At 41.7% G+C, this 27,999-nt stretch overlaps 1 protein-coding gene across 3 annotated transcripts; it reads left to right on the plus strand.

Annotated features, from left to right (window-relative positions):
• On the plus strand, positions 1 to 27,954 carry LOC139557487 (sodium-coupled neutral amino acid transporter 3-like). Of its 3 annotated transcripts, none has more exons than XM_071372376.1 (16): positions 1 to 110; positions 4,309 to 4,426; positions 4,602 to 4,686; positions 4,863 to 4,978; positions 9,736 to 9,809; positions 11,049 to 11,141; positions 11,325 to 11,406; positions 11,549 to 11,631; positions 11,790 to 11,848; positions 12,555 to 12,728; positions 24,804 to 24,883; positions 25,034 to 25,134; positions 25,337 to 25,461; positions 25,889 to 26,033; positions 26,254 to 26,357; positions 26,499 to 27,954. In XM_071372376.1, the coding sequence occupies exons 2-16, from the start codon at positions 4,338 to 4,340 to the stop codon at positions 26,601 to 26,603; spliced, it is 1,515 nt and encodes a 504-aa protein (XP_071228477.1). In that variant the 5' UTR covers positions 1 to 110; positions 4,309 to 4,337; the 3' UTR covers positions 26,604 to 27,954. The 3 variants fall into 3 exon arrangements, 2 of the variants coding, with proteins under 2 accessions (XP_071228477.1, XP_071228475.1); XM_071372374.1 differs by lacking the exon at positions 1 to 110 and adding an exon at positions 1,614 to 1,769; XR_011671398.1 differs by lacking the exons at positions 1 to 110; positions 26,499 to 27,954 and adding an exon at positions 1,614 to 1,769 and having other exon boundaries at positions 25,337 to 25,483; positions 26,254 to 26,356.
• The last annotated feature ends 45 nt before the right edge of the window (positions 27,955 to 27,999 follow it).

Here is a 27,999-nt window from a genome sequence, read left to right on the forward strand (position 1 = left end):
CATTCTCTAAACTTTTGGCCACGACTGTATATAGCCAGAAGTGGGAGGCTCAAACGTTTTGTTTTGCCTAGGCAGTGGTGGTCTAAGGAGCTGTCTGGCCCAGTTGGGAGGTGAGTACAAAAACATATCCTGCTGTCTACTATCTGACACCATGCTGCTGTCTACCATGTGGGTCATGAAATTGAATTTAGCAATAGTAGCGATAGTAACAACCTTAAAAGTAATTACAATGACGTAAACTGTAAATTTGTGTTCAGATTATTTCAAGTTATTCTTTATGTGACATTCAATTTGGCACTGGGAAAACCATGCATCATTTAATAGGATTTTTTGTTGTTGATGTTTTAATAAAAAAGAACAGATTCATTCATATTCATTGTGTGTTAACCGAAATGCAGTTTTGATTGAATATCAGCCCTAGTCTAAAGAAATGCTGTGGTGAAGTCAGTCAAATTTCAGAAGGATGATTTACAGTTGTCAAACACTAGAAGAACATACTACAATGGACCTGAACAAAGTTAAATATTTGATGGTTATGGAATGCCTGTGGATACTTTTTCCATTCCTACTCTACTTGTTTAGTCCAATGGTGCTCCATTTGATCCAGCAACCCCTCTGGTCATATTCAGTACTTCTGGTTTCATAGCCTAGTACTGTACCTACATGTGTTTGAAAGTGTCCCTTTCACTCAATGCAAACTGTCATCTTTTTTTTATTAGTGGTAGTTGTGACCCCCTTACAACACAATAAGGCTTTTTCCAGAGAAACATACTGTATGTCATTGGTAGATAAAGAGAATGTGGGTGTTGGTTGGGTGTGCTGGCAAAACTCATATCTCTGACTGACTTATTTTGAACTTACGTTGCCACCATTGAGTTAAACTACACATACCAGAACATAGACAGACTAGACATGGTCCATGTCCTCTTTAACAGCTAAATAAATGACCTACAGTACATGTTGCATGTGTTCTAAGGCTGGATGAGAGGTTAGGCATTCTCCCAAGCAGAACCCAAGGATTGTAAGATAATTTCATCTATGTATTCAGTTCAACACTGCTTGTCTCTGTCTACGTAGGCCTAAATGTGTGTCCATCTGTGTTCAGGCACATGATCAAGTGTTAGCGTGTGGAATGTTTACAGTCTTAAAGCAGAAGTACATGCAGGTAACCTTAAAAAAGCACTTATCTCCTAAGCTAATTAAGGCCCTGTGGCCTTGATCTATTCTAGCAGGATGCAACTCCCTCGCTGTCCCCATCTATCCAGTACCACCCACGCTTTCTTTCAGAACACCTCAAATGGCACCGCTTACTACTCATTTTGATAGTATTACTAGTATTACTTAGCTCCCCATCATTATACTGTACTGTTTGCTTCCATGTTGTTTCATAGTTATGCACCATAAATATGGAAATTATAAGGTAAATGTTTTGCTCTTGTCACATCCATAAAGTTAAACATGATCTCTTGAATGTAGACCTGTAGCTACCACTAGATTCTATTTTCAATCAGGCTGTAAGTCAACACTACCTGTGAAAGAACAGACAGGTTTAACATAGGGTTAAAGAGGGGAGGGGTGTTATCAGACTCCCTCTCCCTTGCTACCTCTCAAGCATGTCCTAAGCTCTCTCTGTCTCCCTTCCTCAGCCCTAGGAGCTTTATAGAGGGGAAAAAAGTCCCCAGTGGATGTTAAGAACACAGAAATTGGTGGATTTTAAAGGGATATCCATTTTAGGGTAAAGGAAACAGAAGTTCCTCTCCACTATCTGAGTAAGTAGCTGTGTGAGTTGTAGTAGTCTGTTGTAGGAGTATTGTGAGCTATTAAAACAAGGGAAGGGTAACTGTCAATAGAGAGGCGGTCTTGCATCAGAAAAAGGACATGTGTTAGGAGTCTGAAGCACAGCACTGCTACTGTGGTGGACTGGACTGGGAGGCTCATGGCACACTGATGGTTTTTTCTACTAATGTCTTAAATGGCTTAGTAAACTGGAAGTATCAGACACTGTTTTATTAACTTTTCACATAGACCATATGCTGTAATGTTATATTTTGGCGATACTGGCGTAGCTGTTCAGAGGAATAGGTTATAAGCATGTTTGGAGGTGTTTTTTTGTAAACAATCTTTGGGTGGCAGGTAGCCTAGTGGTTAAGAGCGTTGGGCCAGTAACCGAAAGTTTGCTGGTTCGAATTCCCGAGCCAACTAGGTAAAAACTCTGTCGATGTGCCTTTGAGTAAGGCACTTAACCTTAATTGTTCCTGTAAGTCGCTCTGAACAAGGGTATCTGCTAAATGACTGAAATGAAATGTTTCGTATGTGGTTGTTTTATTAACCCTGGGTGATCAACTCCTTCATTAAAGGATGGAATCATGGTCTCTTTCCTGCCCATTACAACTACACTAAAACAGAACTGGTAGCTAACTAGTAGCCAACCAGTTCTGTCTAGTTTGTCTCATTTTCAAATGGATAAAAAGCATATATGACCCATAGTAAACTGTTAATGTTGTTGATTTTTCAAATGACAGCCTTGTATAGTTAGTTCATCATTAACAACAACCATAACAAACTCAAATGACTACTGTGATTCACCCCAAATTTTGGTAATACAATAAAACATTTACCAAAGCCAAAGAGAAAACTCTTATGTTAGTACATTGCAGACAGACAATTGGTTATAAATGCACCAAACCTGGGCCTTGTTTGTTGTGTTTTGGTTGATCATTGTGGTTCCTAGGAAGTGAAACATTTGGTTAGGAAGCTGTTCTGGTCTGGACCACCATTTAGGCGATGGTTTTCCTTGAAGCTAGTAAGCTAGGCACCTGGGGCTAACACTAACTAACTAACTCTTAATTAGTGGTCTTTTCACAGCAGCCCATTATTGCCTTCCTGATAGATTACTACTGTTGGACTACAGCCAGTAACATGCTCTGTTTTTAGTGAAGAGGGATTTTTCGGTGATTAGGGAAGTTTCAGTCAGGTTCATGCTTTCACATTGTATGACACAATGTCCATAGAGGCAGTCAGTCCCCAAAGGTTAGGGGTCAGAGGCCATCGGAGTTGAGAGAGTTTAGGGCTCTGACCCATGACACAGTGGCAGTGAGAGTAGGGAGTGTGAACTGTGAACACAGGAACTACTCTCCATGCTTGCGTTGTGTTGCCCAGAGCTGATTAGCATAACATTAAGTCCTTTGACAACATTTGTTATTTAAAGCTTTTCCCGGCACATACGTTTTAAATAGCTTTACATTTCTCCCCATGCTTCAACAGTATTTCCCTTTATCTTGTCAATCGGTTTTACATATTGTGGACGCCCTTTGGTTCGTCAAACAAATGTTAGGATAGTCTGGTTCCTCAGTCTAAGAGTGATCCTCAAAACAACCTACACTACAAGTACAGTTATCTTATGTTAAATGTCACACAGAGAGCACAGTGCTGTATGATTGAGGGGGAAAGAAGATCATCGAGATTATGCTAAAAATCAATCATGTTTAGCATTGTGTTCACTGTCCAGCATTTCTTTCCGAACCCAGAGGCCTTTCCTTTCCATGGTCATATGTAAACTACTGACTCCATCCATGGTCAGGTGAGATTGAATAGTTGATTCAAACAGCTGCCACGGTTTAGGCTTAGTCCAATGTCATGACTTTATACATTTCATTAGCTTTATCCAGATGCCAGTTGTTATATTCATCTCATTACACCCGTACCATGTTTTCCACATTAGATCGCTGCTTTCCACAACAGACTTTCTGTCTGGACAACCAACAACTTCTCGTTTATTCTAAGAGCCAAATATAGACCGTCAGACAGTTATCCTTCAGGTGTTTGTTTAACAAAGTATCAAGGTTATTATAGTAAACTAAAACTGAAACTAAAACAAAAACTAATCATAAACTATTTAGAAAACCGAAATAAAATAATTGACAAACCCGTTTGAAAAACAAAAATTATACTGAAAATACTATCTTTGACTACAAAACTAACAAAAATAAAATAAAAACCATCATGAATTATGTTCCATTTTAAAGCTTCTGAATCTGTCACATCACACTGAGATTGACTTTAATTTAAAGGTAGACTCAATGACGTTGCCACGAGCAGCACCGCAGATATTGGTCGCGCTCCACTGCTTAGATGTTGCATGCATCAACCAATGATTGTGTATGTCAACGACTATACAGTTGGGCACCAGAATGCTATAACATGTTGGTCGTGTTCCTCTGCTCACTTTAGAACCCCCTTCAATAATTACAAATAACAATCTGAGGCAGAATTTCCATAGGTTGCATTTGAGACTTGGCTCTTTCTTAGTCCATAGGATCTTCATTCCCAGCAGAGCCATGGATGTAGGGAGAAGTATGGAGCTCCAAAAGATGAACGGGCAACATAGCAGGAACCTTGGCCCAGATAAGCTCAATTTAGACGAAGGGTAAGTCTCTGGCTACACCAGATACCCTAACATTGAACACAAGTGCATCAACAGGCTATACCTGTCTGCATATAATTACTCACAGCAATGCCATTGTGATTTTGTTATATACGTGTGTAGTGCCACAGTGGTACCACAGCTTTCATGTTTTTAAATGTGTTTCTTTTCGCTCAAGGTTTGATGGGCTGGAGTTTATGGCAGAGCGGGATGAGTTCCTGCCAGGGACGAGGCCAGGAATAAAGGCACCTCAGTTCACTGATGTGAGTGCTCAGCCTTAGTTTAAAGGTCATTAGTGTGAGCATCAGAGATCTGTTGTATGAGAGTAATTATATTGTGGTATAAAAACAACTTTATGTAAAATGTTACAACTAAAGCTAGATACTGTATTGTTTTGCAGATTGTGTGTGTGATTCTTTCCTTTCTTTTCCCACCCTAGTTTGAGGGTAAGACTTCATTTGGAATGTCCATCTTCAATCTCAGCAATGCCATTATGGGCAGTGGAATTCTGGGATTAGCGTACGCCATGTCCAATACCGGTATCATCCTCTTCCTGTGAGTAACCATGCCAACACAACACAAGTCACTAGTCCTCCTTTTTTGTCAAGATCACTGTGGTTCCCTAAGGCTTGATGTCACAACTCTACTATGACCTCAGATCAGAACGCTGTCGCTGTGTGTGTCTGGGTCCAGGCTATATACCGAATAGGGTTAAAGAATGACACCGGTTGTGTTTATAGTATCACCATGCTGTGATGACACTATAATGATGAGACGATCCAGGCCACACTAGACCGAGTGCTTAGCCGGCAGATCCATAAAGGGAAACATTTTGATTGTTTTACAAGAAAAGAGTAGGGCTATTGTGGGTTTGACTTTCTGTCTGTGTACATTATTGAGAAGTCTGTTGAGTGTTTAACCTGGTCAATTACAACTATAAAGGCTCAACTCTACTAGTCACAGCCCAGCTGGCACATTTGGTTCCTTGGAACTTCCGTTTTTGCTTTCCCATTGGTTCTGGGAAAGCAGCCATGTGTTTCTGACTGTTTTTTAAACATTCTGAGAATGGAAGTGGACATTTAGCCTATTCTGGGAATGTACATTTTTAGGTTGCAGGGAGGTTCTGAGAATGTTTTACTATGGTTCCCTGACAGTTTTCCTGGGAGGTTTAATTTATGGAATGAGAACAGAAATGAAGCTCATTTTGAAGGTAATTAGACTGTTAGCTTTGTTCGGGTTAACTGTTTTGAACTCCAAGCACAGATATGACACATGGAAATTAATTTGCTTAAGCATTAATTATGCAAACACATTTTGTTATTATTGTGGCTGTCACGTTCGTTATAAGGATCGTACCAAGACGCAGCGTGGTATACGTACATTCTTATTTATTTAAAGAATGAACACTGAACAAACTAACAAAATAACAAAACGAAACGTGAAGCTATACAAACGAGTGCTGACAGGCAACTACACATAGACAAGATCCCACAACAGAAAGTGGGAAACAGGGCTGCCTAAATATGATCCCCAATCAGAGACAACGATAAACAGCTGTCTCTGATTGGGAACCATATCAGGACAACATAGAAATACAAAACCCCTCGACCTACAACAACCCTAGACATACAACACTAGAGTATCCACCCTAGTCACACCCTGACCTAATCAAAAAATATATAAAACAGAGATATCTAAGGTCAGGGCGTGACAGTTGCACAGCGTCAGTGAGATTAGAACCTATGATCTTCTGTTCCCTATCCTTGGAATTAGTTCACTGTGCCACAAGGATGAAGCTAGCATGCCATGTTCTTTTAACTCATACAAAGTTGTTCATTTTAATCTACTCAAACAGACCCCATTTCAAAGAAAACAAGACCTCATTAAGGTCAGGTGTGGCCAACATACCCGAACACACTTAACAGGAAAGAGGGGTCGGCAAGTTTAGTGTCTTAATTTGAGCCAGTTTACTACAGCAGGAAAATTACACTGCAGCAAAAGTAAATGTGAATTATTATACGGATTATAATTAATGGGCATTGTTGTAGGGGTTGATTAAAAAAAATTGTAAGGGAAAATCAAGTCTGAAATTTCAAAGTGGAAATTATAAACTTCAGAACTGGCCACACTGGCCATTCAGAACGTGTTCCATGGCTAAATATGTGGTTGCTTCAAGTTGTCTATTTACGTTATTTTATGTACTGCGTTGTCATCAACTCCAATTCGAATGTTAGTCCGTTATAGCCTAGTTTGTTAAATTGCCTACAGAAAAAAATATATATAATGTATGTAGGCCTATCAAATCTTTGATAAATATGTTGAACATGTTTGCAGTCAACATTGTAAGAAACCTAACCGCATGGCTTCAATATGGAAATATATTGTTAACACCCCCGAGAGTTGATTTCCGCTGACCCCGCGGAAATTAATTAGCTTAATTTAAAAAATAAATACAAATGTGTCAGTTTAAGCTTGTCACGCCCTGACCTTAGTTATCTATGTTTTCTTTATTATTTTGGTTAGGTCAGGGTGTGACGAGGGTGGGTATGCTTGTTTTGTATTGTCTAGGGCAGGGGTGTCAAACTCATTCCACGGAGGGCCTAGTGTCTGCAGGTTTTTGTTTTTTCCTTTCAATAAAGCCCTAGACAACCAGGTGTGGGGAGTTCCTAACTAATTAGTGATGTTAATTCATCAATCAAGTACAAGGGAGGAGCGAAAACCCGCAGACACTCGGCCCCCCGTGGAATGAGTTTGACACCTGTGGTCTAGGGTTTTTTGTATGTCTAGGGGTGTTGGTAAGTCTAGGCATATGTATGTCTATGGTGGCCTGAATTGGTTCCAATCAGAGGCAGCTGTTTATCGTTGTCTCTGATTGGGGATCATATTTAGGTTGCCATTTGCCCTTTTGGTTTTGTGGGTTCTTATTGTATGTTTAGTTGCCTGTCTGCACTAGCCATATTAGCTTCACGGTTCGTTTTGTTATTTTGTTCGTTTTGTTCAGTGTTCATTCTTTAAATAAAGAAGAATGTACGCTTATCACGCTGCGCCTTGGTCTCCTCCCAACGACGGCCGTGACAAAGCTAGAGATATTAGTTTGTTTTTCATTGGCTGCGTCTCAATCCACCGCATCCACCAAAGTCGCACATCCGCATCTGCTGTGAAAGGTGACAGAGTTAGAGCAGTGTCGGTCAGACCATGAAACACAAAATCACCTTTAGCGTCTGAACGATTTGGCCTACAAACTCTATGGAAAGATGAGGCTCTCACGAACACGATGGTGTTCTCCGTTTTGCTCTATGGCCCCCACAATCATCTTGGGACTCGTCTGAAGTCGGTACAGCCGATCTGCCAACTTCTGTCTGAAGTGTCCGAACAGTTTGGGCTACACACTAATATGACCATTCTGTGGAAGGTGAGACTCTCACGAACATGTACATTTCATGATTTGTTATAGGAAGCCCACAGGCCTCACAAGACTCGTCTGAAGGTCCCTTGGTACAGGTTTTTTTTTTAATGGAAGTACAGTATATATGGAGACTGTTTAATGCCAAAAATAAGGGGATAAATACATGTGAAAAAAATGTAAAACTAAGTTTCCTGATCTTTCTTATACCTCTCAGATATAGGACACACACTTCAGAACAAACTTCCTTTAGAATTTTTGGGGGGACTATCTGTTGTTCTCCCTGTGGGCGGATCATATTAATTAAGGCAATGCAGACAATGGAGGATTTTATGCCAAAGAAACTGGACAAAGATCCAATATAAAGAGAATGTCCGCTCACTGTTTAACTGCTCCCAAATATAATGTTCTATAAACATAATGGAACCATCTTACAGATCGCATTCACACTTCTGCAGAAGTAGCAAACGGCTCCTAAATTGCATTGCATGCGAACTGGATGTTCACCATAAAGGCCTGACAGTGAATCATTCTAATAAGTCAAATCAAATGAAAAGAAGATATCTTTTTTTTTTTACAACAACGATAGTTCTAAATAGCTTGGGGTCAGAAGAATGTTATCATAAAATCGACAGGATATAAAAGAAAACGGATTGCTGTTGAATCAGCCTTCGTTATAGCCTATACACCTAGGGTAAGGATAGCCTAAGGAGGGCTTGTTTTTTTATCATGTGAAACAGCAAACAAACAAGCAATCTCATCTCTCATTTCATGATGTGCATATATACATGTAGCCTACATGGAGTGGTTTTTATGCACGTCCAAGACGGGAGCTGGCTAAAATATTGTAGACCTATACAATAAAAAGGGGATGTCCACTCACTCTTTTGATGCTCCCAAACTTGATCTTTTAATAAAAGTTTGGTGATTAAGATTTATTTCAAAGCTCACGAGCCAAAACCTTTATTGATAGGCTTGGCTACTTGTTGAACACATTGGGCAGGACAAAAAAACAGCGGCTATATGCTTGGTTTTTAATAAAATGAAACCAAATGTTAGTTTTTTTATGTTTATTAATACAATGGTTACCGGCATAAAAAGCACATCTCTCTTGTTCCATGAGCATAAGGGTACTGTGTGTCATGGCTCCCAATATGTGCTGTAGGAAATTGTCATTTTTGCGCTTGTGTTCAAGGCCACACCTCAGAGCAAGCGAGCTGATGTTAGACAGGTAAATTGCTGAACCTGGTGGAAAATGCCAGAGTGGCAGTTTTTACATGCTGAAATTGCAAACTAATGTGCGTACGCCAGCCGAAAATAGAGCCCTACAAGTTTTACATTTCCTGCATTGCAGGAATGTTCTCCTGCAACAGGGTGATCATATTAAGATCTTACATCTGTACACACAATGGGGGATCGAAGGATATGGTTTGGCCTGATCTGTGTTATGTGTGTTCTCAGTCGCTTCCTGTATCTGAGTATGAGGGATGGCCTATCAGCTCGCTCAGTCTGTGTAGTGCTCATACACACGCTGCTCTCCTAAATCAGATTTGTGGTTATAAATAGCTTGTAGTGATCAGATCAAAGGCAGGTCTGCCTGGATCAGTCATGTGTGTCCATTGGGAATTGGGAGGGGTGGACTAGCAGGCGGGTGAGATGCGTCACAAATGATTCACACTTGTGATGGTCATTCATAGCTAGTAGTACAACAGCGAGAGAAATTGGGTCAACAGCGTTACTGAGTCATTAGCCGTTGCGGCGTGATGTCTGGTACCGCGAAACTACTAAGCCATTGATGAGGCTGTGCCAAATGTAACTGATATGTTGATTTAAGAGAATGTATGTTAATTGCAGAGCTTTATAATGTTAATAAATCAATGTTGTAATTTATGTTTGTTTGTGGTTTCAGTATCCTGTTATTATTCATCGCCATTTTGTCAGCCTATTCCATCCACCTCCTCCTGAGAAGTGCAGGAGTTGTAGGTAAGATGCTGATACTTTACCAAGATACCTATCTTTAAAGTTAAACAAAGAACATTCGTAGAATAGCCTACAATTATTTGAGAAACAGACGCCTCACAAGTCCTCAACTGGCAGCTTCATTAAATAGTACCCGTAAAACACCAGTCTTAACGTCAACAGTGAAGAGTCGACTCCGGGATGCTGGCCTTCTGTCCAGTGTCTGTGTTATTTTTCGTATCTTAATCTTTTATTTTTATTGGCCAGTCTGAGATATGGCTTTTTCTTTGCAACTCTGCCTTGAAGGCCAGCATCCCGGAGTTGCCTCTTCACTTGACGTTGAGACTGGTGTTTTGCGGATACTATTTAATGAAGCTGCCAGTTGAGGACTTGTGAGGTGTCTGTTTCTCAAACTAGACACTCTAATGTACTTGTCCTCTTGCTCAGTTGTGCACCGGGGCCTCCCACTCCTCTTTCTATTCTGGTTAAAGACAGTTTGCGCTGTTCTGTGAAGGGAGTAGTACACAGCGTTGTACGAGATCTTTAGTTTCTGGCAATTTCTCACATGCAATACCCTTCATTTCTCAGATGAAGGATAGACTGATGAGTTTCAGAAGAAAGTTCTTTGTTTCTGGCCATTTTGAACCTGTAATCGAACCCACAAATGCTGACGCTCCTTATACTCAACTAATCTAAAGAAGGCCTGTTTTATTGCTTCTTTAATCAGCACAACCGTTTTCAGCTGTGCTAACAATTGCAAAAGGTCTTTTTAATGATCAATTAGCCTTTTAAAAGGATAAACTTGGATTAGCTAACACGACGTGCCATTGGAACAAAGGAGTGATGGTTGCTGATAATGGGCCTCTGTACACCTATGTAGATATTCCAAAAAACATCAGGCGTTTCCAGCTACAATAGTCATTTACAACATTAACAATGTCTACACTGTATTTCTGATCAATTTGATGTTATTTTATTGGACAAAAATTTGATTTTCTTTAAAAAACAGGGACATTTTTAAGTGACCCCAAACTTTTGAACAGTAGTGTATATTGAGTTTAATATTGGGATGCAAACTCATTTCAACTCTATATCTGACATGGTACAGGTGTCGTCTTTTTTTAATGCCCAGCAGCATGTGTGTGAGGTGTATCATTTTGTTTCAAAGTAGATTTGTTTAAGACTACCAAGAAACACTCTGTGTGACCCTGGTTTTAGCCCACTGCACTTCAAAGGTTAACATGCATGTGTATGTTCTCTCAGGCATCCGTGCCTATGAGCAGCTAGGGCACCGTGCCTTTGGACAACCAGGCAAAGTTTTGGCTGGCTCCATCATCACCATGCACAACATTGGAGGTAAAGTACCGTATGTCACCAGCAGGTCATGATTGGCTTATGTTATTGTATGTTAGCCTCATGTCTGTACTTACTTAAGTGCAAGTACAAGTGCCACTGAAATTGCTCCTGTCATAGAAGGTCTAATGACTTAAGTGACATAATATACAAGTGTAAATAAGTTTTGTTTTGTGTTTCCCATAGCGATGTCCAGTTACCTCTTCATTGTGAAGTCTGAGCTTCCGTTGGTCATGCAGGCCTTTCTGGGCCTGACGGAAAATACTGGGTAGGTGTCTCTAGAAGGCGGCAGTTGCTGTTATTTCATAATGCAGGCTATAAAACAGGAGCATTTAAAATGTGATTTGATAGATTGTTCTGAAAGTTGGCTATGTTGTATCATTTGTGTGTTCTTGCTGTCTGTCTGTCAGAGAGTGGTATTTGGATGGGAGGTACCTGATCATCATTGTAAGCGTCATTATCATCTTTCCACTCTCACTCATGAGACACCTTGGTAAGTTTCCATGTCTTAGACCATCACTCATTTCACTTTATAGTCTATATTCATACTTTATTTTTTGTAGTATGCTAGTAGTGATGATGAAACATGCACAGAATAACACGATATGTCTCTATTTCAACACAACGTGATCTTCTGTTATCACCTCACAGGTTACCTTGGTTACACCAGTGGCTTTTCTCTCTCCTGTATGGTTTTCTTCCTCATCTCGGTGAGTCCTCTTCATCAACCAACTAACCCATCTCCCATCCAACTAAACAATATATAGCCTTGCACCATATCTGTTTCTGCTTTCTTGCCAACTCCCATGGTTGTAATGGTCAACAACCCTACAAGTTGGCTATACAGCACAAACAGATCTGGGACCAGGCTCATCAAATCAAATTGTATTCGTCACATGCTTCGTAGTGTAGACTAACAGTGAAATGCTTACTTACGGGTCCTTTTCCAACAATGCAGAGTTAAAGATAAAGATTTTTTTTGAACAAGTGCAGGGTTATGAGGTAATTGAGGTAGCAATGTACTGTACATATAGAGTAGGTAGGAAGAAAGTGACTAGCAGCCACATATGTGGTGAGTTTGAAAGTGAGTGTGTTTGTGTGGCGTCATGTACAATGTACAGTGTGTGCATGTTATGTGTGTGTGGGTGTATGTAGCGTGTAAGTGTGTGTGGGTAGAGTCCAGTGTGTGTGCATAGAGTCAGAGGAAGAGAGTTAGTGCAAAAAAGGGTCAATGTAGGTAGTCTGGGTATCCTTTTGATTAGCTATTTAGCAGTCTTGTTTAGAATACTTATGGCTTGGAGGTAGAAACTGTTCAGGGTCATTTTGGTTCCAGACTTGGTGCATTGGTACCGCATGCTGTGCAGTAGCTGGAGTCTTCAGTGTTTGACTAAACAGTCAGTTGGTCCCTCCCACTAGGTGATCTATAAGAAGTTCAACATCCCGTGTCCGCTGGAGGAAATAACCAGTCACAGTAACCACTCAGCGTACGCCTTGAAGGAGAGTCATGGTAACCACTCATTCGTCACCCCGGCCTACGTCAATTCTGATGTGGACTTCTGTGAACCACAGCTATTCACCATCAACACGCAGGTCAGAGAGGAAGAGACATGTAATACAGGCAGACATTGTATTTAACATTAAATAGCGCAATTTCTGATTGTGAGTTTTCTAGATTTGTGTCTCAGACAATCTAGCTGTGTTAAGATTATGGATTATGTCTCTAGACAGTGATTTGTTATGGCAATATACAGTACCAGTCAAAAGTTTGGACACACCTACTCATTCAAGGGTTTTTCTTTATTTTTACTATAATAGAATAATAGTGAAGACATCAAATCTATGAAATAACACATCAGTCTGTGTAGTGCTCATTTCCTCCTTAATGCGTTTGAGCCATGTGTGTTGTCGTAGCGTTTGCTGTCATTAAATGTGAAGACTTATATTATCAAATCAATTCTCTATGTGTAATTATTCCGTGATTAAACGAATCACGGAATAGTAATTAACTAGGAAGTAGGGGCACCACGGAAATTTTTTGTTTATAGTTGCAATTTCCCGAATATAACTCTTCAGATATTTTATTATCTTATCGATTACATTCTTCTATTAATGTATTATTACCTCATCAGTCTCATTCCTGAACATCGCAAACCCTTGGATATCTGCACGAATACTACAATCATAAATCATGAATCAGCGATATACAAATTGGCTTCATTATTTATTTACTAATTAACCTTCTCATGTAATCAATCACAGAATTACATAAACACACACACAATAGTTATACATTGTTTACTGACATGATACACTGAAAAGTCCCTAGTGGGCTAAGCCGATATGACGTCTTGGTAGACAAAGGAAAGGGGTGGGGCCAGCTCAAGAGCTGGAAACTCAGAGGGGACCCCGTACATACACTACACTCATGGAAATGCTTATACTTTGAACATGAACAACCGCTCATTCTAAAAGGAAATTGCAATTTACATATTTACGAGTGTATGCCTTTGTTGTCCCTCTCTGCGATCACCGCTGGATAGATTGCCGACAAAGTCTCTGGTTTGTCCACCAGAGATCAAAGTCTTTCGGAGTTGTAGCTTGTTATAATGGATACGTCAGAGTACCATTCGGTCGTTCGACTGGTTGCATTTACCAGACTAAAGTACTTAAACAGCTGCAGCCTGAATAATTGTTCTTTAGTTTGTAGATTTCTTAGCCATTTCAACGTGGGAATGATCTCCACATTCTCTGGTCTTGTCCTTTGGTAGAGTTGCCAACCATTTCAACATGTAGCGACAGCTTCCATGTTTTCTGGTTTAATATGCATTTTGTCGGAAGTGGGTTTTATACTTAGTAGAAAAGGGGCCGTTCCATGACGCCGTGAAATGTCTGTGCTCACAGGGGCGTGGCCACTGACTGATCCTAAGTTACTATGAAAAAAAATTCTTATTTAGAAGACTAAGATCACATTGTTATCTTTCCAAAAGTATTCCTATACTCAATCATTTATACAACATTCAGATGCAAACCCCATAATTGATAAGTGTATACAAACAAAGAAACAGTAATGTGTGTCTCCTGTCCTTCATGAGGTCACCAAATTAAACCAACTTGATATGACTGTTGCTTAAGTGTCCATGGACCACTCCAACTGCTTGGAATACAGAAATACTGTTAATTTTTTTAAACATTTTGATGTCCAAGTGTCTCTCTGTGTTTCACAATCTCGATACTACAAAGCCCAGAAGCAGAGTATTTTACGACCACCATAAAGCAGCCCCCGCCACCTCTGTGGGAGAGAGAGGGCGCTGTAGAGCAGACCCACGGTAACCTGATCCTTCATATCTTCACAGGAGAGTTATGATAGTCCCCTTCTGGTGGGTTCAAGTTGAAAGGATCCTGCAAGTTGCAAACCACCATAAGAATTAACCTCGGATGTCCTTGTTTGTGGATCAGCATAGCAGTTCCCCCCCTGGTGGTTTACCCTGGTAGGCTTTCGGACAGCTGTAAACCACCACAAGAATGGCCAGGGAATGTCCTGGTTGTGGATCGCCGTTGCGGTCCCCCTCTGGTGGTTGACCCAGGTAGGCTTTCTGTGAATTTTAAAGCACCACAAGAATGGCCAGGGAATGTCCTGGTTGTGGATCGCCGTTGCGGTCCCCCTCTGGTGGTTGACCCAGGTAGGCTTTCTGTGAATTTTAAAGCACCACAAGAATGGCCAGGGAATGTCCTGATTGGTGATCGCCGTTGCGGTCCCCCTCTGGTGGTCGACCAGGGTAGAATTTCTGCAGATGGAGCAGGCCGCCACTATCAGGAATCAAGGTAAGACCCAGATGCAGACAATGTCGAATTGACAATGGTTTAATATTCCAACAGGGGCAGGCAATAGACAGGTCAAGGCAGGCAAGGGTCAGTAAACCAGAGGTGGGGCAAAGGTACCGGACGGCAGGCAGGCTCAGGGGCAGGCAGACTGGTCAGGCAGGCGGGCTCAGAGTCAGGACAGGCAAGGGTCAAAACCAGGAGGGCGAGAAAAAGAGCGACTGGGAAAAGCAGGAGCTGAGAACAAAAACGCAGGTTGACTTAACAAACAAGACGAACTGGCAACGGACAAACAAAGAACACAGGTATAAATACACAGGGGATAATGGGGAAGATCGGCAACACCTGGAGGGGGGTGGAGACAATCACACGGACAGGTGAAACAGATCAGGGTGTGACAGCCACAAGGATGAGCAGTGGATGTCCGGATTGTGATCCCTGTTATGGACCCGTCGTCCAGGCTGGTGATTCTAGGCAGTAACTTAGGCAGATGTTAACAACGCACAGACACTCATGAAATACATAATTACATTTCTGCCCAAATGAGCGGCGTTTTGGCACTAAGTGATGGTTGTATGGGGAACTTGTTTAGGGCTCTATCACTTCCTAAGTGTCAAAGGAAATGAAACGAAAAGGAATCAAAGCATAAACAAAAAGATATACAAAATATAGTTGTCACACCATAGTCATCTAATTGGACTGTATTCTATATATGTCCAAGGTCTTGGCAAAATGACCATATCATGGCATTGTCTAATGTCATATCTAGGGCATTCCTAATTTGCGGTGTGTTGCTAGGGCACTATCCTAAGTTGATAACTACATGATAAGTCTACAGCTGTAAGACACCAGCTTCGGGCAGTCTACAGGGATGACCTATGGACCTCTTGTGGAGAAACTGGTGAGTTCTGTAGCTGTAGAGTCAAAGGCCTCAGAGTAAATTTTCAACTTTACTAAGGCTGGTATTTTGTTCGGACCCTTAAGTGATCCAAGCATAAATTCACATTAAATGTTCAGTTGTACATGTGCGTTTGTGCTTACACAAGCGCACATACCAAGTGAAAGAAACCATGTATCCGGGTAGGCTGCAACCTGTTCAGAATGAGTCTGACGTCATCAGATCATTTCCAGGTCAATGCCTTGATGTCAGTAAGAATTGATGTCAACCTCAAGACGTGTTAATGGGACCTGTAGTAGCTTTACTACACATCAATGTGTCTTACACCATTGCAGTGGTGGTAGGTATGAAGGAGGCTATTTCATAGCTAACCTCACGACAGAATTACTCTCTAAGTACTGAACCAGTCGTACGCAGTGTGATCATGGTTCATTACTTCTAATAACTTTTCTCCTGAATGGAGGGTTCTATTTATTAGTGGCATGTGTGTAAACCATCAGAAGAGTGTTCTGGAGATTCCCTTACACATGTTGCAACCTGAATGACTACTAACTCCTCTATCACTGTTATCAATAGCAATTTGACTTGTGAGGTCTATAATCCTCTTTCTGATTGTTGCTGGACTGACTGTGCTGGCATTGGTACTGGTACTCAAGGGGACCAGTTACCCATAGCAATTTATTCTACCGGAACACATGATTAGAGAATTTTACTAGTTGCATTGTAGTTGAAACTACACATGGCAAGGCATGATTATTTTTGCCATTTATTTTGGAGGGGGGAACGTCCACTGGACTTCTTTTATGACCAGTGTGGTACACCTCTGTAATATCTGTTCTAAGGTTGTCCCCGTCTAGTGGCCTGTCCGCTCCTCTCTGTTCTCATGGGGAAGTTTACAACTAGATTTGTTTTCTGCTCTGGCGGCCTCGTACAGTGTTGCACGTAGTCTTCAAAATGCTCAGTGGCTGTCGAGGCCTGTCGGTCACCACAGTGTCCGCGTGTGGCATCCTCTTCCAGTACCTGTGAACTGAGATGAGGATATCTGTCTGTGATATCGCAAGGTGTTTCACCAGTGGGAGTCATCGGGTCAGTTGCGGGACTGACGCCATTAGTGTTATTGTAAAGGGTGACAGTCCCCCACAAAGTGGAAGATGTATCATCGGAAGCAGAGTACACTCTGCACGTCAACGTTTTATTTGCTGATACGACCGCAGTGCTAGCGTAAGTGTTTGAAAGGCAAGAGAAGTTCATCTCAACTACAGTATTGCACGACTGCAAGGAGGAGGAAAGTTGCTCATTCACAAATACTGCTGGCTTGAAATCATGAAAAGAATGGTCAATCAGGTTTGCTGATTGAATGTGTCGAGATATCGTAATATCTCCTTGGATCGGATTCTGCACCAAGAGGTTTTCAAAATGTATTTTTCCCAAGGGGTGTTTTCGATAGATACCCCTCATTGGGGGAAGACAGTGTGGTCAGTGGGGAAGGCAATGTGACCTGTGACCATTCATGGTTGGTTTTCCAATCCATCATTGAGAGTAACCGATCGATCAAGTCTACTCTGAGTAGCAGGGGTTCAGATTCGAGGCTGGTAACATACACAGGGTGAACAAGCGATACGTCCTGGAAGTGTAGTTTCAAATCAAATCAAATTTTATTTGTCACATACACATGGTTAGCAGATGTTAATGCAAGTGTAGCGAAATGCTTGTGCTTCTAGTTCCGACAATGCAGTAATAACCAACAAGTAATCTAACCTAACAATTCCACAACTACTACCTTATACACACAAGTGTAAAGGGATAAAGAATATGTACATAAAGATATATGAATGAGTGATGGTACAGAACGGCATAGGCAAGATGCAGTAGATGGTATAGAGTACAGTATATACATATGAGATGAGTACTGTAGGGTATGTAAACATAAAGTGGCATAGTTTAAAGTGGCTAGTGATACATGTATTACATAAAGATGGCAAGATGCAGTAGATGATATAGAGTACAGTATATACATATACATATGAGATGAGTAATGTAGGGTATGTAAACATTATATTAAGTGGCATTGTTTAAAGTGGCTAGTGGTACATTTTTACATAATTTCCATCAATTCCCATTATTAAAGTGGCTGGAGTTGAGTCAGTATGTTGGCAGCGGCCACTAAATGTTAGTGATGGCTGTTTAACAGTCTGATGGCCTTGAGATAGAAGCTGTTTTTCAGTCTCTCGGTCCCTGCTTTGATGCACCTGTACTGACCTCGCCTTCTGGATGATAGCGGGGTGAACAGGCAGTGGCTTGGGTGGTTGTTGTCCTTGATGATCTATATGGCCTTCCTGTGACATCGGGTGGTGTAGGTGTCCTGGAGGGCAGGTAGTTTGCCCCCGGTGATGCGTTCTGCAGACCTCACTACCCTCTGGAGAGCCTTACGGTTGTGGGCGGAGCAGTTGCCGTACCAGGCGGTGATACAGCCCGACAGGATGCTCTCGATTGTGCATCTGTAGAAGTTTGTGAGTGCTTTAAGTGACAAGCCGAATTTCTTCAGCCTCCTGAGGTTGAAGAGGCGCTGCTGCGCCTTCTTCACAACGCTGTCTGTGTGGGTGGACCAATTCAGTTTGTCCGTGATGTGTACACCGAGGAACTTAAAACTTTCCACCTTCTCCACTACTGACCCGTCGATGTGGATAGGGGGGTGCTCCCTCTGCTGTTTCCTGAAGTCCACAATCATCTCCTTTGTTTTGTTGACGTTGAGTGTGAGGTTATTTTCCTGACACCACACTCCGAGGGCCCTCACCTCCTCCCTGTAGGCCGTCTCGTCGTTGTTGGTAATCAAGCCTACCACTGTAGTGTCATCCGCAAACTTGATGATTGAGTTGGAGGCGTGCATGGCCACGCAGTCGTGGGTGAACAGGGAGTACAGGAGAGGGCTCAGAACGCACCCTTGTGGGGCCCCAGTGTTGAGGATCAGCGGGGTGGAGATGTTGTTACCTACCCTCACCACCTGGGGGCGGCCCGTCAGGAAGTCCAGGACCCAGTTGCACAGGGCAATGCGGAACATATTCCAAACCGCGTGATCGAAGCAGTCTTGAAGCGTGGAATCAGATTGGTCGGACCAGCGTTGAACAGACCTGAGCGCGGGAGCTTGTTGTTTTAGTTTCTGTTTGTAGGCTGGAATCAACAAAATGGAGTCGTGGTCAGCTTTTCCGAAAGGAGGGCGGGGGAGGGCCTTATATGCGTCGCGGAAGTTAGTATAACAATGATCCAAGGTTTTACCAGCCCTGGTAGCACAATCGATATGCTGATAGAATTTAGGGAGTTTTGTTTTTAGATTAGCCTTGTTAAAATCCCCAGCTACGATGAATGCAGCCTCAGGGTGTGTGGTTTCCAGTTTACAAAGAGTCAGATAAAGTTCGTTCAGGGCCATCGATGTGTCTGCTTGGGGGGGAATATATACGGCTGTGATTATAATCGAAGAGAATTCCCTTGGTAGATAATGCGGTTGACATTTGATTGTGAGGAGTTCTAGATCAGGTGAACAGAATGACTTGAGTTCCTGTATGTTGTTATGATCACACCACGTCTCGTTAATCATAAGGCATACACCCCCGCCCCTCTTCTTACCAGAAAGATGTATGTTTCTGTCGGCGCGATGCGTGAAGAAACCAGCTGGCTGCACCGACTCCGTTAGCGTCTCTTGAGTTAGCCATGTTTCCGTGAAGCAGAGAACGTTACAATCCCTGATGTCTCTCTGGAATGTTACCCGTGCTCGGATTTCATCAACCTTATTGTCAAGAGACTGGACATTGGCGAGTAGTATGCTAGGGAGTGGAGCGCGATGTGCCCGTCTCCGAAGCCTGACCAGGAGACCGCTACGTTTGCCCCTTTTACGGCGTCGCATATGGTCGCCGGCTGGGATCAGATCCATTGTATTGGGTGGAAGGCAAAACACTGGATCCGTTTCGGGAAAGTCATATTCCTGGTAGGAACGATGGTGAGTTGACGTTAATCTTATATTCAGTAGTTCCTCCCGACTGTATGTAATGAAACCTAAGATTACCTGGGGTACCAATGTAAGGAATAACACATAAAAAAACAAAATACTGCATATTTTCCAAGGAACGCGAAGCGAGGCGGCCATCTCGGTCGGCGCCGGAAGTTGTAAGCAAGTTCAGCATGATTCTCAATGTGAGAGGTGAGGTAGTCTGAGTGAAACCTCGAAGTGTATTGTCTCATCGTTCCACTTTTAATCAACGTTTAGTTGGCTTCAAAGACCTTTTCAGATTATTGAACAATGTTTGAGAGATGAGCGATATTGTCACGCCTTACTCAATTAGCGCATGACAAGTTAAGCAGCCCTCCAGGACTGTTTCCAGGTATGGCCGTTTAGAGTTGCGTTTCGTGCACATATTCCCCACAAAGTGGAGTGGTCGTTTGCAACAACGTGATGTGTCATTTCTGTTCAAGGTGGAAGCAGATCGACTTTTCAGATTTTGAGTGGGCTTGGCTTTAGCAAAGCTTTTGACCTTTTTCTTCGCAACCTTTGTATCAGAGTCTATAGACAAAGCCTGTGGGCTTGTTTCTTGATTGAGCGTGCCCTGGATAGGGTCTTGAGTGAGAGCGGGAGAAATTCGATTTTTAATGTCCTTGCTAAGGGTGTTAATTCCTGCAGACCTGGTGTCCAGCAATTCCCCGTCTAGTCCTTGTGACTTATCTTTTACCCTTTTCTCAAATGTTTCTCGCTTTAGCTCTTCACGTAGTGGAACTTCTAGAGAACATTGGTCTACGTTTCGATCGTCCTTTAACCCTTTATTACCCTTGTGCTCTGACGCTGTGTGCGTTGGGTGCAGGAACGTAGCGAACAGGTCGACTGTAACGGTAGTCGTTTCGACGGTGACGTACTTTACAGTTATTTCGACACGGTGGTTATTGGAGTCGTGGTTTCGTGGTAGAAACCACTGTTCTGCGTCATCTCTTGGTTTTCATTCTGAGCTTGTTTGACAGTGTTAGCCAGTGAGCTATTGTGTTTGCACGTCGTAGAACCACTTAATTCTAATTTCAAAGCAGTGGCAAGTTAGCATAGTCGTTTAGCACGTGTTGCTGTTGTAAACTAATGAACCTCGTCACGTGTCTATTCGATGTTCGCTTCAACAGGTAAAGCCTGTCAGAACCCACAGTGTTCAGATAGCCATCCAATGTGTCCTCTCTGTCAGCTAGGAACGTTTCAGTGTCGTTTGGCTGAACTGGAACGGAGTGAAAGGTGGGGAAATTTTTGCAGAGTTTGTCAAGGCGTTCCACGTCCAGCGGGTGGGGAGGGTTAATTCATCCTGTGGGGAAATTGCGGCCGAAAAGCCAAGCTTTGGCTTTGTTGGCGAAGAGGTGCCATATTACTCAGTGCCGAATGGCCAAGAGGAGAAGACTGAGGGACACATGAGGGAGGCAAAGTCTGAGACCTTTTATTGTCTTCACTCCTTTGAGTACCGGGATCCGGTTGCTTGGTTGGCTAGTCACGCTGTAGCGTGTGACCATTCTGGAATTCCACCAGATTGTACCTAAGGGTGATATTCTGCTACATTGCAGAGTCCGCTTGAGCGCTTAGAGTACTGATTTTGGACACGTGAGTGTCACACTTGCTCCTTTCAGTCTCATATTTATCTGTCATGGTTTGCAGATAGAGGTCTTGAGTACGGAGCGAGCGATTCAGTGATGAGATTTTCTCCGCTTGCTTATCAATATTTCCATCTTCATCACCTGAGTTCTCTCATCATTCATTAGGTTAGTGACTTCAATGAGTTCTGCTGATTTGTCATCCAACTTAGTCATTGTGTTCATTAACTGATCGTCTTTGGTCTGCAGCATTTGGAGTAGAACATTGTTACTTTGAGTAACGTTCAACAAAACTGCATGCATGTTTGTAGATAACTCGTCAGATTTATCTAGTTTGGCGTGGACATCTTCGTATTTAGTTTTGACTAAATCGAGATGTTCCTGTGAAAAACGATTTTGTTCCTGTTGAAGACGATTTTGTTGAAGAGTTTGTGCTCGTTCCTTGTCATAAGTTTTTGCAATTACATTTAATTGTTCAGTTTTCAAATGCAGTTCCATATTTAGCACCAGTCTCAACGTCAGCATTGAAGAGGCGACTCCGGGATGCCTGCCATCTAGGCAGAGTTGCAAAGAAAAAGCCATATCTCAGACTGGCCAATAAAAAGAAAAGATTAAGATGGGAAAAAGAACACACACTGGACAGAGAAACTCTGCCTAGAAGGACAGCATCCCGGAGTCGCCTCTTCACTGTTGACGTTGAGACTGGTGTTTTGTGGGTACTCTTTTACTATTTTTTTTCATGCAATTTCTCGCATGGAATAGCCTTCATTTCTCAGAACAAGAATAGACTGACGAGTTTCAGAATAAAGGTCTTTGTTTCTGTCCATTTTGAGCCTGTAATCGAACCCACAAATGTTGATGCTCCAGATACTCAACTAGTCTAAAGAATGCCAATTTTAATACTTCTTTGACTATGACTATGTCCGAAAAACAAGACGGAGGAAACCTCCTTGTATTGTTCAAATGGCAACACACATGTCAACAAGTCCTGTCTACAACTCCCATATTGTATAACATAATGTGGGTGCATAATGCAATCTGCTTTTCAATTTTATATAGGCTGAATCAAAATGAATGCCTCATTCTATCCTAGATTCCTCGCACGGGGGCTCCAAATATCGTAGCATTTGTTGTCATTAAATGTGAAGACCTTTATATTATCAAATCAATTCTCTATGTGTAATTATTCCATGATTAAACAAATCACGGAATAGTAATTAACTAGGAAGGCACCACGGGAAAATGTTGTTTATAGAGTTGCAATTTCCCAAATATAACTCTAAAGATATTTTATTATCTTATCATTTACAGTCGTCTATTAATGTATTATTTCCTCACCAGTCTCATTCCTGAACGTCACAAACCCTTGGATATCTGCACAAACCCTACCATCATAAATCATGAATCAGCTAAAAACAGCTATATACAGTTGAAGTCGGAGGTTTACATACACTTAGGTTGGAGTCATTAAAACTAGTTTTTCAACCACTCCACAAATTTGTTATTAACAAACTATAGTTTTGGCAAGTCGGTTAGGACATCTACTTTGTGCCTGACACAAGTAATTTTTCCAACAATTGTTTACAGACAGATTATTTCACTTATAATTCACTCTATCACAATTCCAGTGGGTCAGACGTTTACATACACTAAGTTGACTGTCCCTTTAAACAGCTTGGAAAATTCCAGAAAAGGATGTCTTTGGCTTTAGAATCTTCTGATAGGCTAAATGACATAATTTGAGTCAATTGGAGGTGTACCTGTGGATGTAGTTCAAGGCTTACCTTCAAACTCAGTGCCTCTTTGCTTGACATCATGGGAAAATCAAAAGAAATCAGCCAAGACCTCAGAAAAAAATTTGTAGACCTCCACAAGTCTGGTTCATCCTTGGGAGCAATTTCCAAATGCCTAAAGGTACCACGTTCCTCTGTACAAACAATAGTATGCAAGTATAAACACCATGGGACCACGCAGCTGTCATACGGTTCAGGGAAGGAGACGGATTCTGTCTCCTAGAGATGAACGTACTTTGGTGCGAAAAGTGCAAATCAATCCCAGAACAACAGCAAAGGACCTTGTGAAGATGCTGCAGGAAACGGGTACAAAAGTATCTATATCCACAGTAAAACGAGTCCTATATCGACATTACCTGAAAGGCCGCACAGCAAGGAAGAAGCCACTGCTCCAAAACCGGCATAAAAAAGCCAGACTACGGTTTGCAACTGCTCATGGGGACAAAGATCATACTTTTTGGAGAAATGTCCTCTGGTCTGATGAAACAAAAATAGAACTGTTTGGCCATAATGACCATCGTTATGTTTGGAGGAAAAGGGGGGAGGCTTTCAAGCCGAAGAACACCATCCCAACCGTGAAGCACGGGGGTGGCAGCATCATGTTGTGTGGGTGCTTTGCTGCAGGAGGGACTGGTGCACTTCACAAAATAGATGGCATTGTGAGGAAGGAAAATTCTGTAGATATATTGAAGCAACATCTCAAGACATCGGTCAGGAAGTTAAAGCTTTGTCGCAAATTAGTCTTCCAAATGGACAATGACCCCAAGCATACTTCCAAAGTTGTGGAAAAATGGCTTAAGGACAACAAAGTCAAGGTATTGGAGTGGCCATCACAAATTCCTGATCTCAATCTTATAGAAAATTTGTGGGCAGAACTGAAAAAGCGTGTGCGAGCAAGGGGGCCTACAAACCTGACTCAGTTACACCTTCTCTGTCAGGAGGAATGGGCCAAAATTCGCCCAACTTATTGTGGGAAGCTTGTGGAAGGCTACCTGAAACATTTGACCCAAGTTAAACAATTTAAAGGCAATGCTACCAAATACTAATTGAGTGTATGTAAACTTCTGACCCACTGGGAATGTGATGAAAGAAATAAAAGCTGAAATAAATAATTCTCTCTACTATTATTCTGACATTTCACATTCTTAAAATAAAGTGATGATCCTAACTGACCTAAGACAGGAAATTTTTAGGATAAAATGTCAGGTATTGTGAAGAAGTTTAAATGTTTTTGGCTAAGGTGTATGTAAACTTCCGACTTCAACTTTATATACAGATCTTCACAGGAGAGTTATGACAGTGTACTTTGAAGAATTGATTTGTTTAACACTTTTTGGTCACTACATGATTCCATATGTGTTATTTAATAGGTTTGATGTCTTCACTATTATTCTAAAATGTAGAAAATAGTACAAATAAAGAAAAGCCCTTGAATGAGTGGGTGTGTCCTAACTTTTGACTGGTAGTGTATGTTTTTACTACACTCAAATGAGCGTCTAGTTATGTTTATAAATTTGAACCATTTTAAATGTATGGTTTGATTTCCTTCAGACAGCATATACCATCCCTATCCTGGCTTTTGCTTTTGTCTGCCACCCTGAGGTGCTTCCCATCTACACAGAGCTACAAGAGTAAGTCATGATCTGACACAACTGAGATTAGAGATGCAACACATATCCCTATGATTCACACACATACTACAGTAGACTCTACTGTCATATTCAGGTACTAACTACTGCCAAATTCAGGTACTAATCTATGTCTGTCCACTGTGACCTTAGTGCCACCAAGAAACGCATGCAGACAGTTGCCAACATCTCCATTCTGGCCATGTTCGTTATGTACGGGCTAACTGCTATCTTTGGTTACCTTACCTTCTTTGGTAAGATACTGCTCCTGAAGCAATGAGAATAATGAAGTAATTATTATGTTCAGACTGTTCACTCATGTTGTTACTGTGTTGTTACCATATTGAGAAGTCTGGAATTGGAGAACTGGTGTATGAATGTATGGTTATGACTGTTTTAAGGCATACATGTGTGTGTTGAAGTATAACCACCATTCTCTGTTTCTCTGTGTTTTAGGTGGAGTAGAGTCCGAGCTCCTTCATACATACATTAAAGTGGACCCCTTGGACACACTGATCCTGTGTGTGCGTATGGCTGTGCTGGTGGCTGTTACTCTTACTGTCCCTGTGGTTCTCTTTCCGGTGAGACTCAAATTACAAGCAGGTAGAGGTGGGCAACAGCTACCAGAACAGTGTGTGCTGGCTTGTGTTTGTATTATTATATTGGCTTGAAGGGTCCAGTAATGTTACAATAATGCATCCTTACTCTGAAGTCACTGCAGTGTGAGTATGAGGATAATGAAGCTCTTGACCTGCAATACCCTTCTGCTATGGTCGCTAATTGGCTGACAGGTTTCAGGAACGTATCTGACATGCTTCTCCTGAGACATGGTTTGTGTCCCAAATGGCACCCTATTCCCTATATAGTGCACTAATTTTGACCAGGGCCCACAGAACTCTGGTTAAAAGTAGTGCACTACGTAGGGGAATAGGGTGTCAATTAGGACGTAGCCAGGGTGTATGACGCAGGTCTGGTGACATCTCTCTGTCCCTCCACCCCCCTCTTTAGATTCGCAGGGCCCTGCTGCAGCTGCTGTTCCCTGAGAAGCCCTTCCACTGGGCTCGCCACATCACCATTGCTGTGTGTCTCCTTATCATCGTCAACCTACTGGTCATCTTCGTGCCCACCATCCGAGACATTTTCGGTATCATTGGTAAGTGTGCAGAGACAGAGACCTGTAAAATGATTCTGGTTTCAATGCAAACCTAGTTTAGATTCACAGACTATTGTTATCCAAAGTAGAAACTATGACCTCTAATAGTTTTATTCCTATAGAAAATGTTCACATTCAACTTCCCTCCACCTCTTCACCCCTCCCTTCCCCACTCCCTCCCTCCCTCCCTTCGTCCATCTATTCCCCCTTCCCAACCCAGGGGCGACCTCTGCACCCAGCCTGATCTTCATCCTCCCGGGAATCTTCTACATCAGGATTGTTCCTGAAGAAACGGAACCTCTAAAATCCAAACCAAAGATTATGGTAAAACCTCAATCCGTTGTCTCATCTTCTTTAGCGATGTAGCAGTAAATAGTCTTTAGTAATTAGTCATGCTTACTATATGAATTAATGTCAGAAAATGCGCTGTCATCCATCTCTTTGCCTCCCCCTCTCTCCCTGCAGGCTTCCTGTTTTGCTGTCTTAGGCTTCATCTTCATGGTGATGAGTACGTCATTCATCATTATTGATTGGGTGTCCGGAGAGTCTCGGAGTGGAGGCGGACACTAGCAACAGACAACAATAAACAAGAATACCAAAATGCCAACCAAAGCTCTCCCAAACATCAAATTCTCCCCGACGTGCCCATTATTTGACCATAGCCAAATGACAGGGTCTCGGCTGGACATGGAAAATAATATATACTGAACAGAAATATAAACGCAACATGTAAAGTGTTGGTCCTATGTTTCACGAGCTGAAATAAAATATCCCAGAAATGTTCCATATTTTTATTCAGTGTATAATTTAACTTCCCCCACAAGATGGCATTATGCTCCATGTGGTGAAGAAAACAGAACCAGCAGCACAACAACACAAAGCAACAGTTCTGAGGTGGCAAACATTGTGGTTTGCTTTCAGGATGTTGTTTTGAGGCACTAGTATAGTTGTCACTGGGACAACAGGTTTAAGTGAAATGTGTACTATTTTGACACGAGAAACAATGAGAAACCATAGTAATTGTCTTCTAAGGGTAATGATAGTATTTATGTTATAAGTGTACCAATAAATGGCTTCATCATTGCCAAAGTCATCATTACCTTCCTCATCTACCTCCCTTGAATCTTCAGTGAGATATTTGTATACGTAAGGAAATCAAATGCATCTAATATTCTGGCATTCTGCAGATTTTCTCTTTCTGGTAAAGTTCGACTTTTCAAACAAGATTACAGAATGTTATGTAATTTGCTCTATTCCTGTCATTCAATGACTGTGTGTTATTTTTAGTGCAATCAAATCCAGTGTTTTTGCCCTATGCTCATATACATAGTGATAGGTGTATTGATTCCACAGCCTCCAGATGTGATCATTCTTGTTAGTTGTTCCATGATACCAAACTCATGTTAGGATAACACAGTTGAGAGATGTTCCTATGAGTGCAGTTATCAGCAGTGATAATGCCAGAAACCCTCCCAATTATTCATGACTGATTATTTTAAAAGCTTTCATTTAAACTCTATTTATATTATGTCCAGTAACTTGAATTGGATATTTAAAACGTTTCTATTGTTTTTATCTATCATGTTGTATATACAAAAAATTTACTCCTAGTCATCATGAATATGAAAGGAAAGGGCTGTTTGTGTGAGCATACACGCTAATGTCCACTCAACACAAACAAATACTGACCTCAGCTTCGCTTGTCATTCAGACTCAAGAGCAGAAGTAATACAATGTCTCCTGCTATCTTTAGACTTGGCTTGTCTGAGTAAGTCTGTGAGAGCTCAGACAAACTGAGTCCTGTATCAGACGTGGTAAGCTGAACTATGGACCAACATTTTTAAGAGAGAATGGAGTCTGTGTTTTTTTATTTGGTCTTAAAAAAATGTATATGTTATTTGTCCAATAAAAGTTTCATGTAATTAAATGTTTTGAATCTGATTCATTCTCTTTTCTAATAAATTTC

The sequence above is a fragment of the Salvelinus alpinus genome, chromosome 28 (genome assembly GCF_045679555.1).
Source record: "Salvelinus alpinus chromosome 28, SLU_Salpinus.1, whole genome shotgun sequence".
In the NCBI taxonomy this organism is placed as follows: Eukaryota; Metazoa; Chordata; class Actinopteri; order Salmoniformes; family Salmonidae; genus Salvelinus; species Salvelinus alpinus.